General features: G+C 37.5%; 1 protein-coding gene across 1 annotated transcript in view; it reads right to left on the bottom strand.

Moving 5' to 3' along the window:
• LOC130086518 (NACHT, LRR and PYD domains-containing protein 3-like) overlaps window positions 1–17,707 on the bottom strand; it is a 55,620-nt gene extending 37,913 nt beyond the window's left edge. Inside the window, exons 1-3 of the mRNA XM_056252586.1 lie at window positions 17,596–17,707; window positions 16,729–16,991; window positions 16,352–16,381 (exon numbers count right to left, since the gene is read on the bottom strand). Coding sequence (XP_056108561.1) covers window positions 16,352–16,381; window positions 16,729–16,978 — 280 coding nt within the window. The 5' untranslated portion in view covers window positions 16,979–16,991; window positions 17,596–17,707. The remainder of the gene's footprint in view (window positions 1–16,351; window positions 16,382–16,728; window positions 16,992–17,595) is intronic.
• Between the last annotated feature and the right edge of the window lie 2,312 nt (window positions 17,708–20,019).

Raw genomic sequence — 20,019 nt, 5'->3', positions numbered from 1 at the left:
AAGGAATCAGATATAGTAGGGGACAGCCATGATTCAGATATTGCCATAACATGAGCCTTAGTTTGAGCAAGCATGATTTTAAATTCATCCAATTTTGGAACAAGGCTTCTCATGTTTAGATGACACATTTTAAAACCTCTAATTCTACCAAGCTGGCATAAAGTAACTGGATTTTTCCTTAGATACAAGGGTCTTTTTTGTGTTTTAACAGGTTTAGAATTAAATACTGGAATAACAGGAGGAGATTTAAATAGCAACTGAGGTATTATCGTTGTGTCAATAGGTTGTTGTCGAATACACAGCAATTGAGATAGGTCCATGTAAGGGGCACCTGCATATAAACCCAGGCCCAGAGTGTTATTTAAAACATGAGTATAAAATCCCAGGAAATATAGAAAAGTGGACATAAAGGTAATTTTTTCAGGACCAGGGTTAAGTTCAATATTTCCAATCATTAAAAGAGCAGAGAGCAAGAGTCTTGATAAAGATTGTCGGCGCTTATTTACCGTAGCGTCTCTCGTGCCTATAGGTTTAAAATGAAAGTCATTTACCCACCGGTGGAAGATGATAACGCGGGTAGAAATGATTGTCCGTTCAAACTGAGAGATGATGTCAACACGAGGGGGAAAACTTGTATGATCCTCCGATCCAGTATACGTGGAATAGTTCAGCGACCATTATAAATAATAAAGGAGAACTGTTGCAGCCTTGTCTAATGCCCCTCTTAACTGCGAATCGTGAGCATGTGCCGTGCTCCAGAGATACACCGCTGTTAATATCATTGTAGAGTAGACTAATTCAATATGATAATCTGTCCAAAACCAAAATGATTTAAAGTTTCTAAAATAAAGGGGTGTTCAACTGAATCAAAAGCTTTGTAAAAAATCTAAAAATACAATAAAACCATGTTCTACAAATGTATGACTGGTACTCGATCAAGTCTAGTACCAATCGTATGTTATTATGGATAGATCTTCCAGCAAGAAAGCCAGACTGAGTTTCACTTATTATCTGGGGTAACAACTTATAATCAATGTTAAGAAGTGTAATTGGTCTTAAATTATCTAACAATCTTTTATCTTTGCCATGTTTAGGAATAAGTATTATTAGGCCTTGTTTCATGCTTGTCATTAATTCGTTCTTCAATATGCATTCTTGAATTGCCTTAAATAATAAATGTCTGATTTCTTTCCAAAAGAATCTATAAAACTCGGCAGTGAGCCCGTCGGTACCCGGAGATTTATTCATTGACAATTTCAAGCTCACGTCATCCAATTCTTCTACTCTTAAATCGGACTCACAAAATTCTTTAGACGAAACCTCAATCTTGGGTATGAAGTCCTTTATTTCATTTTAAAAATTTGAGGAATCTAGTTGGGAATATGCAGAGGTGTAAAGATTATTATAAAATGTAAAAAATGCATTTTCCATGTTTTATTGTCCTTGCACTCTACTCCATTTATCATCAGTAAACTTGATATTGCCTTATTTTCTTGTCTTCTCTTCTCTAAATTACTGAAATATGAGGTGTTTTTTCTCCTTCCTCTATCCACTTGGCTCGTGATATCACAAACGCACCTTGAGCTCTTTTGCAAATCATGTCATCTAATTTGGCTTGCAATATCAATAATTTGCTTCTAATCACAGTATTTACTAATTTCCTGAAACAGATTCACTTCTTCTCTTTTTTTTCCATGGCAATCTCCTTGGTAACCTTAATAGAACATTCTCGAATTCTATATTGTACAAATTCCCATTTTTTGCAAAAACTATCAATTGTCTCATTATTTTCAGTTTCAATTATTATTTATTTTATCTTTGTGCAATAATCTTTATTTTTCAACAGACCGGAGTTAAATTTCCAGTAGCCTTTTTTTTTTTTTACTTATTTTATCAACTGGATTTAATTTAATTTCTACAATACAATGATCTGTTAATGGGGCTTTGGAAATCAAGATGTCTGAGACAAATTCTGTAAGCGAATGATCAATGAGCCAGTAGTCAATCCTGGATTTACAGGTGTTATTAGGTTTAAACCAGGAGTATTGTTTAACTCCTAAATTTAAACTTCTCCAAATATCTATCAGGTGGTTATTATTCATAAAATCCCCAATTGTATGTGTCTGTCAAATTTAGTGGGCCATCTATCTTCCCATTCATCAGGTGACATATTCCAGTCACCTCCCATTAGAATAAAGTCTGTTGGATAAAATGTTTTGAGCTCTGATAAAGTGTTTGTAACATCTTCAAGCATCTGTTTATTTTGGGCAATGGTTCTATGACCATATACGTTAGTTAATATGAAAAAATAACCATCAATTTTTAAGACCACCATCAGCCAATCCCCTTGAATATCTGTCCTGTATGCAGTTATATCACCTGGAAACCTATTAAAGGAAACTACAACACCAGCAGACTTGTTGGTCCCATGACTAAACAGTATTCGATCACCCCTTTGGTTAGACCAAAACTTATCATCCTCTTGGAAAGAATGAGTTTCAGGGCATTTCTCAGATTAAGGGCCAAATTAGAGAACTACAGACCTGTCTCTCTCCTACCATTCATTGCGAAAACACTTGAACGAGTTGCTTTTAACCAAGTATCATCCTTCCTGTCTCTGAACAACCAGCTGGATGTCAACCAATCTGGCTTCAAGAAAGGACATTCAACTGAGACTGCATTGCTGTCAGTCACGGAAGCCCTGCGGATCGCAAAAGCTGCTTCCAAATCATCAGTTCTCATTCTACTGGACCTGTCTGCTGCTTTCGACACTGTGAATCATCAGATCCTCTTGTCCGCCCTCTCATCACTGGGCATCACTGGAACCTCCCTCAACTGGTTTGAGTCCTATCTCACAGGTAGGTCCTTCAAGGTCACATGGAGAGGTGAGGTATCCAAAGCACATCAACTGACCACAGGCGTTCCTCAGGGTTCAGTTCTCGGACCGCTCCTCTTCTCCATTTACACCACATCACTGGGACCTATCATACAGGCACATGGTTTCTCTTACCATTGCTATGCTGATGACACCCAGCTCTACCTCTCATTTCAACCAGATGATCCCACAGTAGCTGTACGGATCTCAAGCTGTCTGGCGGACATCTCGGCATGGATGAAGGAACAAAACCTGCAGCTCAACCTGGCAAAGACTGAGCTTCTCGCCCTCCCTGCCAATCCGTCTCTACAGCACGACCTCACTATCCAGCTAGATTCATCCTCAATCACCCCATCAAGGTCGGTCAGAAATCTTGGAGTAATCTTTGATGATCAGCTGACCTTCACAGACCACATTACAAAGAAAGCTCGATCATGCAGGTTTGCTATGCACAACATCAGGAAGATCAGGCCTTTCCTAACTGAGCATGCAACACAACTTCTCGTCCAGGCCCTGGTCATTTCTAGGCTTGATTACTGCAATGCTCTTCTGGCTGGACTTCCATCATGTGCAACTAAACCTCTACAAATGATCCAGAATGCTGCAGCTCGTCTGGTCTTCAACGAGCCCAAAAGGGCCCACGTCACTCCTCTGTTCATCTCTCTGCACTGGCTACCACTCGCTGCTCGCATCAAGTTCAAGGCTTTGACGCTTGCTTACAGATTGACCACAGGTTCAGCTCCCTCCTACTTTCACTCACTACTACAAGTCTACATCCCTACCAGAAGCCTACGATCGGTCAATGAGCGACGGCTCGTGGTACCATCACAGCGGGGCACAAAATCACTCTCCAGAACATTCTCATTCACGGTTCCATGCTGGTGGAATGATCTCCCCACCCTCATCCGGAATGCAGAATCCCTGACAACATTCAAAAGACAACTGAAAACTCATCTCTTCCGGGAGCACTTAACATAAAAAAAATAAAAATAAATAAAAGCGTCTGCTAAATGACTAAATGTAAATGTAAATGTAAATTGGGTTGCTGCAATTTTGAAAATTAAAATTCCAAATTTGACTAATTGGTATACATCAAATTATCAGTCCTTAAGTCAGGAACAACGGTATGAGCTTGGTTGAGACCATAAGATACGGGAATTTATGATTTTTTGCCATTTTTTAAACTATGTCAAGTAAATGTGTCATTACCATCACATCATCGAATATATGTAAAAAAATAAAACTTAAATGATAAATCAGTGCTTTTAAAACATTTTGTGGGTTCACATGGAATCTATTTTATCTTGAACTTAATGGGATTGTTGATTTTTACTTGTAAGATGAATTATAGTCATTTAAGTATCTACATTTCTGATTCATCAATCTACCCTGGCTTGGAATATAAGCTTATTTTAAGTTTATGCTATATATCAAAACTTTTTTAATACAGTGATAATTTAGACTGTCCAACATTGTCAGATATATATAATTGTAGGATGTTTTTGTGATGTATACATAATTTATTGGCAAAAATATGTATGGTGATGGTGATGGTGATGACATTGCGCCAAACACCAAACAGCCATGTGTCTGAATGAAAGAGCGTGAAATTGAATTTCATCTAAACCACTAACAAACTCACTATATGCTTTACTAAACCTCTGGTTTACTGTTCCCCATGTCACAAAACCTTTATGATCAGTCACTTTGCTGTACAGTAATAGTTGTTAAATTTGGTATGAGGGACGATACTGATATAAACTTTTCTATAGGTTTAAATGGACAAACATCATAAAACTTTATTAGCAATAATAGCCATATAAAAAAAACAGAAACCGGTACAAAGGTTGTCAAAAGTACTCATATGTATCATTAAAGGTTAAATAGGGTATAAAGGTGTATCTTATGAAAAGGCAGTTTTACTTTTTTTTTTTATGAGAGTGCAAAAACAATCTATTGTTTCATATTTTCATTTTTTGATTGAAAAACAAATGCAAAGACATTTATAAATGCTTAATTGTGGCTTAAGTGTCTAAATACTTTCAGTGGCCACTGTAAATGAACATTATCTAAATCTTTACATTTCACCTGAATCGAAACAATGTAATGCATCATCAACTATGAACATGCACAAATAACCATCATAGCGCTTGAATGAATGTGCTTGTAGACTTTCTGGTGAAACACAAAAGCAGAAGATATTCTGTACAACTGGCTAATGGATGATTTAATGATTATCAGCACAAGCTCTTCTCAGGGCCCTGTAAAGCTCTTTTATAAAACTATCCTCAGAAATCATCAAATATGAGAAGAAGCAGAGAAAACAAAAAGATTAAAGAAGCATTTCAGCAGATTACTTCTTCCTTTTCCCTTAGAAACATTTAAACATATTAAGAGTAAATAATCATGACTGTATTACAACCAAAAAAATAAGAACAAACTATATAAACTGATTGTGTTGAATGTGTGTGAATGTCAGAGACACTGTAGAAGAACAAAGTCAGTCCAGAAATACTCCTACTCTGCCAGTAAATCTGTAATCAGAACAGATAAACTCCAGGATATTTTGTTAAATCCAAATTCACAGTGTCTCCTTCCTTTCCTGCTGAGTCCTTTATATGTCACTGATATTCATTGACTGACTCCATTCAGCCTCCCAGTAACAGTGTCCAGTCAAACTCTCTCCACACAGAACCTGAGGATACACATCAAATCTCTCTGGATGATCAGGATACGGCTGGTCCTCACGTGTGTCATGTTTCTGTTCTCCTCAGACAGAATGAGAGTGTTTTCTGTTTTTGGATCTAGTGTGAGAATACCAGGATCTGAAGACAAGAAGAGAGAACAAAACAACATTAACCACAGATATATGTGTGTGTGCAAACATACCTGTGTCATTTTCCATGATTTACAGTATAAAACCACACATTTACTTAATGAGGACATTAATTAGAACAAGCCCATTATAAATGTTTATTTATTAATATATATACACTCACCGGCCACTTTATTAGGTACCCCATGCTAGTAACGGGTTGGACCCCCTTTTGCCTTCAGAACTGCCTCAATTCTTCGTGGCATAGATTCAACAAGGTGCTGGAAGCATTCCTCAGGGACTTTGGTCCATATTGACATGATGGCATCACACAGTTGCCGCAGATTTGTCGGCTGCACATCCATGATGCGAATCTCCCGTTCCACCACATCCCAAAGATGCTCTATTGGGTTGAGATCTGGTGACTGTGGAGGCCATTTTAGTACAGTGAACTCATTGTCATGTTCAAGAAACCAATTTGAAATGATTAGAGCTTTGTGACATGGTGGAAGTAGCCATCAGAGGATGGGTACATGGTGGCCATAAAGGGATGGACATGGTCAGAAACAATGCTCAGGTAGGCCGTGGCATTTAAACGATGCCCAATTGGCACTAAGGGGCCTAAAGTGTGCCAGGAAAACATCCCCCACACCATTACACCACCACCACCAGCCTGCACAGTGGTAACAAGGCATGATGGTTCCATGTTCTCATTCTGTTTACGCCAAATTCTGACTCTAACATCTGAATGTCTCAACAGAAATCGAGACTCATCAGACCAGGCAACATTTTTCCAGTCTTCAACTGTTCAATTTTGGTGAGCTCTTGCAAATTGTAGCCTCTTTTTCCTATTTGTAGTGGAGATGAGTGGTACCCGGTGGAGTCTTCTGCTGTTGTAGCCCATCCGCCTCAAGGTTGTGCGTGTTGTGGCTTCACAAATGCTTTGCTGCATACCTCGGTTGTAACGAGTGGTTATTTCAGTCACTGTTGCCCTTCTATCAGCTCGAACCAGTCTGGCCATTCTTCTCTGACCTCTGGCATCAACAAGGCATTTCCGCCCACAGAACTGCCGCTCACTGGATGTTTTTTCTTTTTCGGACCATTCTCTGTAAACCCTAGAGATGGTTGTGCGTGAAAATCCCAGTAGATTAGCAGTTTCTGAAATACTCAGACCAGCCCTTCTGGCACCAACAATCATGCCACGTTCAAAGTCACTCAAATCAACTTTCTTCCCCATACTGATGCTCGGTTTGAACTGCAGGAGATTGTCTTGACCATGTCTACATGCCTAAATGCACTGAGTTGACGCCATGTGATTGGCTGCTTAGAAATTAAGTGTTAACGAGCAGTTGGACACGTGTACCTAATAAAGTGGCCGGTGAGTGTATATATAAAGAGATACCAGATTTAGGTGTTTTATAGATAAAGCTAATTAAGCAATATCACATGAGCAAGAGTGAAAAAACAGAGAGGATCACAACGGTCAAAGACACCGGTTTAATGCTTGTTTATAAGAAATAGTGAAGACAGATGAAAGAACCGTGTATGAAAGACTTCAAACGTGTATTAGCTTGTCAAAATGATCCCTTGATTGTAAAGACAATGAAGATGCAGAAGAAGATCCAGTGTCAAAACATGGAAGCACCTCAATTGTATGGGAGTATTTTGGTTTTAAACACCATGAAGGAACTCAATCAGAAATGCCATGTAAAACCTGTACAGAAGATCATGTGCAGTCACTCAAAGACTCGTTCCAAACCTGTATGGATTTCTTCTGCCGAACACAAAAGATGATATTTTGAAGTTTTGGTGACCACTGACTGAAAAGAAAATGTCTTCTTTTGTGCTCCACAGAATAAAGGAAGGCATACAGGTTTGGATGACGTGAGGGTGAGTAAATTATGACAGATCTTAAATGTTTGCATGAACCATCTTTTTCATAAGGCCTACTCCTTGATATTGTAATAAAGTAAATAAATAATATTTTCCTCCATGCAGCTCTACTACAGAGCCTTTCAACATTTCACTCCACTGTACACTTGTATATGGCAAGACTGAAATACAAATACAAATATTCACAGGATGAGATAAATCTTACTGCTCAGTATCCAGTTTGTTCAGTGTGCAGTTTGGATCCTTCAGTAGATCAGAGAGCATCTTGACTCCTGATTCTCCCAGATGATTGTCGCTCAGATCCAGCTCTCTCAGGTGTGAGGGGTTTGAACGCAGAGCAGAAGCCAGATAACCACAGCCTTCCTCTGTCACATCACAGTCCCGTAATCTACAAACACACACAGAAACAATGAATATATCTGAGACTGTGACATCAGAACTCACAACAAAAGATTGTTAAATCTGTTGATTAATTACACATCCATTTAATATAAACTGATAAGAGATCTCTCATTTTATAAACTATAAGTTCTGCTGAACAAACAAGCATATAATTGTTAATCCTGCAAGGAAAATTAATGTTTGTTATGATTCATTTAAAAAATCCATCACACTTGTCACCGTTGGAACAAGCCCAACATAGAAGTTGTTTGCCGTAGAAAAGCACCTCTTCAGCGGACCGTAATCACAAGCTGCTATTGTGAACGCGCCACTTCACTGCTGTGCGTGTTCCTGTGAGAAGACCAATAAGAAGCTGAGCCCGTGAGCCGCTGTCAAAGCTGTTATATATTGGCACTTTTACTGTATATATTGTTCATCCAAAGCATCACTGAAATATTTAAATGTTTTTGTTTATTTAAATTAAAAGAAAAGTTCTGATCTATTATTCTCTCTTACTGTTATATGATTCAATGTCATTACAAAGTGAAACTATTGCTGGTGTTTTTCATTGCACGTTTTTCAATTTAAAAAATCTTTACATTTTATGTTTGTTTGTGAAATTATTTGGTAGTCAGAGGTGTGTGTGTGGTTGAGGCGAGATTTGTTTAAAGGGGGGCGCAAGCAAAAAGTTTGAGAACCACTGGTGTAGGCAATCAGTACAGTGATTAACATCACCAATTAAATCTTTAGAATGGGCTGTACCAGTTCAGCTGTAGTCCGCTGAACTGGTTTTGAAGGGGGGGGGGGGGGGGGGAGCACTTTGAGTCTTGATTGGGAAACTTTGGTTTTAAGCTCAATTAATATTAGTATTTTCTATTTGCTTCATTTATTCTACATATTTTCTGGTGTGTTATTTGTATTGGTTTGTTATCATTGCACATGCTTTTTTTGTGTTATTTGAGATTGGTTTCACTGTCTTTACTGCTAATGTTAAGTTTATGTCTTCTGTTGTAGAAGGCCTCTTTATTGCTACTAGCATTTATATGGCTTCCATTCATTGCTTGGAGATCACAAGAAGATTTCCATTCATGAACCTTCCTAAAAACTTAAAGCAGACTTTAACCTGTTAACCTGCAACCCCATTTTTGAAAAATCCCCAGATATGGCATTCCCAAACTTAAACAGATACAGTTCATGAACCCTTTGTACTAAAAGCACAAGTAAGATCTCATTTGAAAGCTGACACCTGGAAGTTTATTGTAAAGGTAGAATTAATTATTGTCATAATGAAAAAAATAGTTATAAATAGCTTCAAAGTTTTGTAAAGTTATTATACATTTATTTTTATGAAACATATTCATGAAAATAAAATTGAAGTTGGCATTGTAGCAATCTAGAAATGCACTGCAGCTAAAGCCACATGTCTGGCCATGTTATATTTAAAATCTGAAGATGATAAGTCTAAAACTCTGTATTTAGTTCAATGTTTTTCAAGATCATGTCATATGACTTTATTTTGATTAGACTGGGGTTTATTGTCATCTTATAAGCATCTATTCAGTCTATTGCCTCTATTGTTTTGTGATGCAAAAACGAGCCCCATTCAGTGTCAGTCTCCCCTGCACATATTCACACCTCTCCACCCTGATTATTGCTCTAAATATGCTTTTCTTTTGTCTGCATTATAATCACTAACGACTAGCAATTCACAATGTTTCAATCCCTCATTTCTTTTATAAAAGTTCTCACTTCACAGTGAAACTGTATCAAATGCTCTTTTTGAAAAACGAAACATTTCAGTAAGCATTCTTATTTAGAAAAAAAAATCATAAAAATTACACCGAAGTTAGGTAGCAGGTGCTCAGTACTAGCTAGCATGTTAGCTTAGCACACCATCAATACACGACAATTTATGAGAATAAAACTATGTTTGTGCTCTAAACTTACTTTATAGCGGAAGTCGAGTGTTTTAAATAACTTTCTGTAATCTGATTTGGCTTCAGATAAAAAAATCAGATAGAAAATATATTATTTTATTGTATTCTGCACAATTTGAAAGTCTATCTCGATTAGCATTACATTATACATATAATCTATTATTATGAAAATACCTGACATGACTCGAAGAACACAGGTAAATCAAATATCATTGCAATCATGTTTATTGTCTTCAAAACATCTTTATCTGCACTTTACAGCGATCTCGGATAGCTTTGTTTATGTATCAGGACTTCCTGAATGTCACATGATTATGGCTCTTCTTCATGTGATCCATATATGGACTTTACTGTGCAACAGCGCCCCAGACTTCAGTATGAATGGATAACTCAGTACATCAGAGTATACAGCGCTCAAAATGATTACATCGACGCATTTGGGTATAAATTCAATAAATATTATTCCTGTCTATAGAAATCTGATGTAAACCTATGATAATCTATCAATATTTCTCCAAATCTGCAAATGTTTGAGCTAAAAGCCCTGAGGGACGTTGTTTTGTGAATCGCTGTCATGACGATCGCACGGGGTGTTTTTTCTGAATGAGACCGGCTGACGCTCATAATTCATATTAAAGGTAACGACTCATTTTTTAATTTCATAACTCCTGACACAAATTAAGACATAACTGTCACTATAAGTTTCTCAGAATACAATAGTGGTCAAATACTGAAACTTGAGTCTTATATCGTTTTAATGATGTATAGTTTGTCAAGTTAATAACATTAAATATGATAGTAACTTTGAACTATTTAAAAAAAAAAACGCTTCAGAGCGCCCACGCACTGGTGAAGGTTAACAGGTTAAGCAGGCCCTATCTTGCACCCAGCGCAATTGACTTTGTACACCGACGCATGTATCATTCCTATTTACGCACATCAGTAAATAAGAGAATGAACTTGCGCTCCCGGGGCGGTTCAGCGAAAAGAGGAGGCGTGTTGCGGCGCAAACGTTCCCTGGTGCTATTTTGCAGTTTCAGAAAACAATTCCGCCACAGACCAGGAAAAACCTAGTCTAAAGTCAGTGGTGCGTTATTCAGATCAGTCTTCAGTGTAAAATGATCCTTCAGAAATCATAATAATAATTTGTAACATTTATATAGCGCTTTTCTCAGCACTCAAAGCGCTTTACATATGGAAGGGGGAATCTCCCCAACCACCCCCAGTGTGCAGCATCCACCTGGATGATGCGACAGCAGCCATATTGCGCCAGAATTGGTCACACAGACCACAGGGTGAGCACCTCCTGCTGCCCTCACTGACACCTCTTCCAGCAGAAACCTAGTTTTCCCAGGAGGTCTCCCATCCAGGTACTAACCAGGCTAAAGCCTGCTTAGCTTCAATGGGCAACCAGTCTTGGGCTACGGGCTACTAAAGTCAATCAATATGTGTCAAATCATTCTAATATGCTGATTTTATGCTCAAAAAACATTTATTATAATTACCAATGTTGAAAACATTTGTGGACAATTTTTTTTAGGATTCTTTGATGAATAGAAAGTTCTATTTCATCTATTAGAAATAGAATCTTTTATAACATTATAAATGTCTTTACTGTAACTTTTGATCAATTTAATGCATCCTTGCTAAATATAAGTATTGATTTATTTTATTCCTATTCATATATATATATATACCAGGCTTGTGCAAAATTCAGAATTTCAGTATTGGCCTCCATTCAATTTATGAATTGGAATTTGAATTGAATTGACTCCGCCCCACAGGAAGTTAAATTTGAATGACAGGAAGTGGAATTAAATTTATGGCAATTCAAAGAAATTCCACAGAGTCACAATTGCTTACTGTTATAAGTTACCCATTATAAATGCGGTTTGGATTACTTTATTTTGATTACTTTATCAATGTAAAGCAATTTCCCTTTAATTTGATTAATTGAATTGCACATTTTACCTCAGTAATATAACTAAATACAATTACATTAATTTTGCCCTGTTTACTAATTTGTGTCATTTCGTATAGGTTGTTGTTAATCGTGTGTCCTTTTAAAAAAAAAAAAAAAATGTCGAATCATGTTTAAATTAAATGTTTAGCTGTGTTATTGGCTAATGTTTGATGACCTCACATGGGACTACAAATGTAAAATAGCCTGGGGGCTTATTTTGGCATATGTACATTGCTGAAAAACTATGTTCATTCATATGCATTGTCCCTTTTAAATAAAAAAATAAAAAAATAATTTAGTAACAATTTCATTAAACGTAACTAGTCACTCCTCAACCCTGCATACACATTTTTCTAATATATATATAAACAAATGTCCACTTCAAATTTTTGTTGTTTTTCTAAAGATTTACTAAAGTTATTCTGGGAAATGGAGTCATGTTCCATCATGTTCCACAAAATTACAATTACAATAAATCAAAATTAATTATTAACTTAACATTCATTGCTGGGGGAAAACATATCCTGTTTGTGTAATCTGTACAAGTAGTTCAAACTAATATAATTTATAGAATATGTAATGCAATCATATCTGACATATACTGTAAAGCTTCATTGTTAAACACTTCACTTAAAATATGTATATGAATTTCTTAGAATTTTTATTGAATTGCAATTCTGTTTCCATTAATTCAAATTCGAATTGTAATTCTAGATCCTGTTTTTTACATCAATTCAAATCCAATTCAAATTCAAGAATTGAATTGGAAATCAGGAGTCATTCTCAATTCAATTCTGAATTGTGCACAAGCCTGATATATACTATTTGATTTGTACAATTTGTGGTATGATATAATACTGTCAGATTATCTAATAAAAAAGAGATGGTACTTTAATTTGTTTATCTTAAAAACGTACAGCAAGATTTGACACCATCTGTCATGTGTGGACATAATGGAGAGAAAACGTCCCTATTTCAATACATGCTTCATTGATTTTATCATCATCATCTTTCTTGCAGTGATATTGAAGGACCATATTAGTACACACCTTATTAATAACATATACAATGTACAGGCAAATAGATGAACTCAGAATATGAACGCAACGTGCAAAGTTTCATGTAATTTTTTCCCCCATAGGAAACCATTATAAAGAAAAACAATTAACATGCAATTTAGTGCACTGTGTTCAAATTCTGGGTTCATCTGCTTGCCTGTATATATTAAGCATCATCAATACAGTGTGTACAGAGTTTGATATATTCAAATCACTGTCTTTGTGCATTAAGGCACGTTAAGTATTTTCATGTTAAGCATTTTATAATGTCATACTTTATAATGCCATACATTTTATAATATAATTTTAGTAAAAGTAATACTGAGGTGGGTGTTGTATAAGGATTGAATGAATATCAAACCTCAGTATCTTTAGCTGACAGTTTGGGCTCTTCAGTCCATCAGAGAGCAGCTTCACTCCTGAGTCATGTAGGTCATTGCCACTCATGTCCAGCTCTATCAGGGGTGAGTTTGGTGTCTGCAGGGCCAAAGCCACAGTTTCACAGCAGGTGTCATCCAGAGAACAGTAGGAGAGTCTGTAAAAACAGGATATTTGTCCATGGCATGTATTGTGAGTTTATCTTGTAGGAACAGTGTTTGTTGTAACAGTGATAGGTTATGTAATGTTCTCTGTGAACATTCAAGCTTTCTAGAAAAAAATATATTTGTCATGTATGCTGGAACTGATGTGACAGCCAAGTGAAAATAACATTCAAATTGATGTCTATAAAATCAGTGTTTAGTAAATCAATTTTAGTAAATACAGATTTCACGGTACTTTACACCAGTGGTTCCCAAAACTGCCCTGGCGACCCACCAACACTGCACGTTTTCTTTGTCTCCCTAATCAAACACACCTGATTCAACTCATTAGCTCATTAACCCATGTGATAATGAGCTGATGAGTTGAATCAGGTGTGTTTGATTAGGGAGACAAAGAAAATGTGCAGTGTTGGTGGGTCGCCAAGACAGGTTTGGGAACCACTGCTTTACACTGCATCGTACGCTAAAATTGATTTACAGAGTTAAAAACTTTGATTAAACAGCCGTCAACAAGTACTTACTCTGCTTTTCTGCAGCATTTCACAGCTGGCAGGAGATTCATGTATTCCCCCAATGATGTCCTGTACATACTCAGGTTGAGCTCCTCCAGCACCTCCTCTGACCTCAGCAGTACATGAGCCATCAATGAGCACATGGAAGACGAGGGGCTTCTTTCTGGAAATAATCTGAGGTATCTTTGAATTTCAGTACATAATGAATTGTCATTGAGCTCCAGTAAGCAGTAGAACAGGTTGACTGAAGTTTCAGGTGAGATGGAATTGTACTGGTATTGTAATTGTTCTTTAATGTGTTTGGTTATTTCTGTGATGCTGTCTTTGCTGTCTTCAGTGTGTGTGAACAGGCCTCTGAGCAGTTTCTGATTCGATTCCAGTGAAATGCCCAGCAGAAACCGTAAAAATAGGTCTAAACGTCCTTTCTGACTTTGCATTGCTTTCTCAACAGCCTTCTTTAGTAAATCATGTAAAGCAATATTTTTGTCTGACTCTTTTAAGAAAGACACAATCTTATTATTGTGTCTTACAAACTGAAATGAATGGTTATATCTGACCTCTTTTTGTGTTCTGTTACTGACAGATTCACGCCTTTTTAGTGTTCCTTGAAACTGCAGCTCGTTTTGTGTTTCTTCACTGAAAAACTGCAGCTCGTCCATGTTCTTGTTCAGGTAGCAGAGGAACACGTGCACTGCAGCGAGGAACTCTTGAACACTCAGATGCACGAAGCAGAAGACCTTCATCTCATGAAGTCCAGCTTCTTGCTGAAATATCTCAGTCAGCATTCCTGTGGACTCAAAGTCTTTACCCACATCAATACCACAAGCTTTCAGATCTTCCTCATAGAACACTATGTTTTCCTTCTTCAGCTGTTCAAACGCTAGCTTAGCTAACTTCAAAATCATTGTTTTATTGGAATCTAAGAACTTGGTACGTTCTCTTTCTGTTTTTCTGTCATGCTTCTGGCTCTTCATGTTCATCTGTATCACCAGGAAGTGAATGTACATTTCAGTGAGTGTCGTGTTGATGTACTCTGCATCATTCCCAATGGGGACGGCCTGAAGAACAGTGGCTGTGATCCAACAGAACACGGGAATGTAGCACATGATGTAGAGACTACGAGATTTCTTAATGTGTGAGATCATTCTGGAGGCCTGAGTCGTATCTTGGATTCTCTTTCTGAAATACTCCTCCTTCTGCTGGTCAGTGAATCCTCGCACCTCTGTGAACAACCCTACACACTCAAGAGGGATCTGATTGGCTGCTGCTGGTCGTGATGTCACCCAGACGTGAGCTGATGGAAGCAGAGTCCCGTTCACCAGATTTGTAAACAGTTCATCTACAGATGATCGCTCCTCAACACTCGTCACCATTCCACTGTCAAACTCCAAAGGGAGTCGACTCTCATCCAGTCCATCAAAGATAAACGCAAGCTTACAACTATATATCTGACACATCTTTGCTGTTTCTATTTTCTTCAGTTCAGGATTAAATATCTGTAGAAACTCATCCAGACTGATCTCTCTGTCTTTAATGCAGTTCATCTTTCGGAATGGAAGTAGGAAAACACAGTCTATATCCTGATTGGCTTCTCCTTCTGCCCAGTCCAGAATGAACTTGTGCACTGAGACAGTTTTTCCAATGCCAGCGACGCCTTTGGTCAGCACAATCTTTTTCTTATTTTTGTTTAGACTAAATACATCATTGCATTTGATTGGCCTGTCCTGTGATTTATAGGGTTTAATGGCTTTATCAATCTGCAGAATCTCATGTTCTTGATTTACTTCTTTAAGATCCCCCTCTGTAATGAAGAGTTCTGTGAAAACATTCTTGAGATGTGCTTCATTTTCCCTTTTACCCTCAAAAATGTGTTCTACTTTCTCCTTCATGTTCATTTTGTGAGTTTTCATGAATTGCTTCAGCCAGAAATCATCTGTTATGAAAAATTAAAATATACAGGAAAAGGTGTGAACAAAACAACACTAGAAAATTAAACACAAAGGTTTTTAGCATGATTATCATTAAAATCAACAGGTGCAAACATATGGTATTTACATTCATAGCACTGAAAGCAGTTCTGTGCTGAGATCAATATGCATCAAACATACTAAAATAATTTCTGATCCCACTGTAAGGACGTGTATGGAAGAAAAATAATGACGAATGTATTTGAAACAAAAAAGCATGTTGAATTGCACTAATTGAAAAATAGAAGGATTTTAGACCCAAAAACTGCAAGCCCTGAAAATACAATGCATTAAAATGCAAGCAAGAGTAATGCGATGGATTTATTTTCATTTAGTGCAATTCAACATGATTTCTTGTTTCAAATACATTATTTTACTTCCATATGGATGTGTCTAAGGTTAATTCACCTTGTTTCTCAGCTGCTCCTGATTTTTGCACTGTGAAGAGAGAGAAAGGAAAGAGACTTTATGTTTATCAAAGTATCCTGAAAAAGGCTCTGCATCATGTTTCAACACTTCATTAAGCAGCAGAACTATTAAACTATTAACTAAATCAGCATGAATCAGCACTGAAAATTCAGCTTTGAGGGTTTTCCTGTGATCGCAACATAAAAACATTTCATTTTAGATATTCAAATAGAAAAGTTATTTTAAATGGTAATATTTCACAATATTTCAACTATTTTTGATAATTAAATGCAGCCTTGGTAAACAATAATCTTTTTTTTAAATAATCTGAATATGTATCTATGCTGCCTCTCGTTCTCTATCATTTCCTTTATTACCTTCAGCGTAGTTGTTCTGTAACTCTTCAGCCAGCCGGTTCTGGTTCATCTTCCTCAGGATGTTCAGTGTTTTCTTCACAGCTTCTTCAGGTCCAAAAAACTCCATCATTATATCCACTATATCAGTGACATCAGCCTTCTCCAGTTTACCAGCTCTAACGGGTCCATCTTGCTTTAAGAACCACTTAAATCTCTTCAGATCACGTTCTTCCAGGTCTTCTAGAGTATGAAGCACTAAATCAGATGCCATCGTCCTTGATGGACTGTTGGAGCAAAGGAAAAGGAAAAAGTATTTAGATAATTGCACTTTTATAACAGATATCTATGCAGTATGTGCACATAAATGTGCGTAATGAAATGACACTGTGGCCAGGTCAACTATTATGAAGCATTTTTTTTTTTTTTTAAGGTCTAAAACTAATTCTTCAGGTTGTTATTCAGTTTAAGAGTTATTTGCTCAGTAGATTATTGTTTCTAAAATATTCAGCTGAATGTTGGTGATTATTGAGTCTCAACATGATTAGATTTCAGAAGTACTACTTTCACATTTTGTCATTCTCTTCTTGGAAGACTTGTCTTTTACATTTCAGACCAGACTGGAATACAAAGAATAACGTGACACTGAACATACTAAAAGTTACAACATTTATTGTTAATAATAATAATAAAAAAAAATAATAAAAAAAATGATTAATGGAAAAAATAGTCAGCAGACACTAGATACACTCACACACTCACTTACACTAACACTCAGAGACTAGTAAAATCCAATAAAGATCTATTAGTTGTGCTGCATGAATCTTCTGTGATCACTGGAAACATGACACTTAAACATTGGTCAGTAACTTAAGATATTTCCTAACTTACCTTGAATAATGACAATATTTGCAGATGTTTCTTTGTCCTCTGAAATGGCACCTCGATCATCAAAAGCACTGAACTTCCTTTCACTTCCGTGTTCTCATGAAGAACTGTGTGTTTCTCCGCAGAACTGTTTTTTTTTCAGCAAGTTTGTTTTATAGTCATAGTTCATTGTGTTCTATAATCTCAAATAGTAAAAACTATCTTTTTTTATGTATAAAACTGACTTTTATACCAGGTGAAGCGTGGAGATCCCTGTTTACACCTTTTATTAGCGTGTAATCTCATTTAGTTTCGGTTTAAAGCGGATGTTGAAGGAACGGGAAATGAGCACAGATCAAGGAAGTTCAATCTCGGTAAACACAAGAAGAAAAGCCGTTAATGTGTGTGAACTCTTCAGGAGAGATTCTGCGCGTGTTTATAAAGAGTAAACACGGTTCGGTTCGGCATGTGTAACGTCACGCGGGCCACGCCGGTTCGGAAGCTCCGGTTCTCCACACTGAGGGCTTTATCTGACCTGCTGGACCCGCAGGAGAACTGGAGGAGCGTCATGATGGACATCAGCGGAACCTCCGGAGAACCCAGATACTCTCAGCTGCACATCCGGTACATCATCACCATCATCTTCATCTTCATCTTCATCTTCATCATCATCATCATCATCACACACACACTAGCAGGCCTTTAAAGAAAAACTCTTGATGTTGGTTCTGACCAATGTAGCCTATAGAAAAAATTATTAAACAGGATATTACAAAATCTAAAATGAAATAAAAGTTATATATTAATTTATTAATTATAATTTATTAATATTTTTAATTAGACTTTATTTTTGTATTTTATATTTTATATTTATTTTAAATTTTTATCTATCTGTCTGTATGTCCATCGATCCATCCACCTACCAATCCATCCATCCATCCACTCATCCATCCATCCATGTATGAAGGTATATGTGGTGCAAAACAGCTGAAGGCCTGTGACAGTGAAATTTGTAGTTGTAGAGAATAGCCACACATGTGTATCAGTAAATTTGAAGTCACAAGAGAGAAATGTTTTAAGAGTTGCAAACTTGCAAACAGTTACACCTTCTCAAATTCTTCATTGCAGGTGGACAAATCCTATTCTACAAATCACAAATTAAGAAATCATTAATTTTCACACGACGAGGTGGACATAACCATAGACAGTAAAAGGACATAACCAGCGGTCGTTGCCAGCTCCTTTTCGGAAGCCCTGAATTTTGTCCGTTGCTCTGATTGGTTGTAGATCTATCCAATTGAGTGCAGAGGCATTTTCTTTCCTGGTTCGGTTGAAACACGCCTCATATTCACAGCCCAATGGAGCAGCATCAGACTCATATTAGGCTTGTTTGAGGCTTTGTCCACACGGACACAGGTTTTTCCTACAGCGTTTAAAAAAAAATCCCGTCCACACATGCTCGGTCTCCGTCTACATGAAAACGCAAAAACACGCTATCAAGCGCGGTCAAGAGCATGCCACGCCAGCAGGCGGCGATATAAACCTTAACCGTAAAGCCACGTTGGCCAATCAGAAGCACAAATCTGACGTCAAACACAGCGGATAACGGCGCACACTCTGACGTCGCAAGGCAAAAACCCCGGTTTCACTGTCTACACGACAACACTGTAACCGGCGTTTCTGAAAATCCTCACCCTGGCCAGGGGTTTTCAAAAATGTTCGGTTTCAGTGCGTTTTTGTGTGGACGAATGGCCGAACCGCGTAAAAAAAGTCACGGTTATAAAAATACCCGTGTCCGTGTGGACAGGGCCTGAGATGAGCAAAATCTGCGCAGAACCGATCACCGGTGACTAGCGCGAGATGCATGCCGGTTAGAAATGTGTCCGAGTGCGGTCCGCCTTGCTCTGATGTCATGCTGACATATGTCAGCAGGACATCAGTGACATATGACATATGTGCACGGGCGTGAATCCCGCGATATCCGCCTTTGATCTCACAGGTGTCTGATCCACTGCGAGAAGAGAGATCTGTCCGGCTTGCCTGCACATTTTTCACTCCTCCTCTCACTGCAGCCGCCTACTCTCGACTACATTTCAGGCGAGGCAAGGCGCATCTCAAACAAGCCTATTCTGACTAGAATCTGAGTGTGACGACGTCAGGCTAAGCTCACACAAGACCAACAGGATTATATACAGATAAATAGAATAACAAATAACATACTAAACTTTTAAAGCAAACATATTACAATCCAACTTATCAATACAGCTAAAAAAAAATAGCCTTTGTACAAACAAATTAAAAAGTCAAATTTATTAAAATGAATATCAGAGAGCAGCAGCATATGGTGGACTTTGCTCATCGATAAAACACCTGTGTGAAAGGGCCTTTACATGTATCCGTGATCCGTAAGGATCGGCTGCTTCACAGTTCGACACGCATGGGATTCGT

The sequence above is a fragment of the Rhinichthys klamathensis genome, unplaced genomic scaffold (genome assembly GCF_029890125.1).
Source record: "Rhinichthys klamathensis goyatoka isolate OS25496 unplaced genomic scaffold, OSU_Roscu_1.1 h1tg000096l_1, whole genome shotgun sequence".
Classification (NCBI taxonomy): domain Eukaryota; kingdom Metazoa; phylum Chordata; class Actinopteri; order Cypriniformes; family Leuciscidae; genus Rhinichthys; species Rhinichthys klamathensis.
The sequence above is the reverse complement of the archived record's forward strand: the minus strand, read 5'-3'. Positions and strand labels throughout refer to the sequence as shown.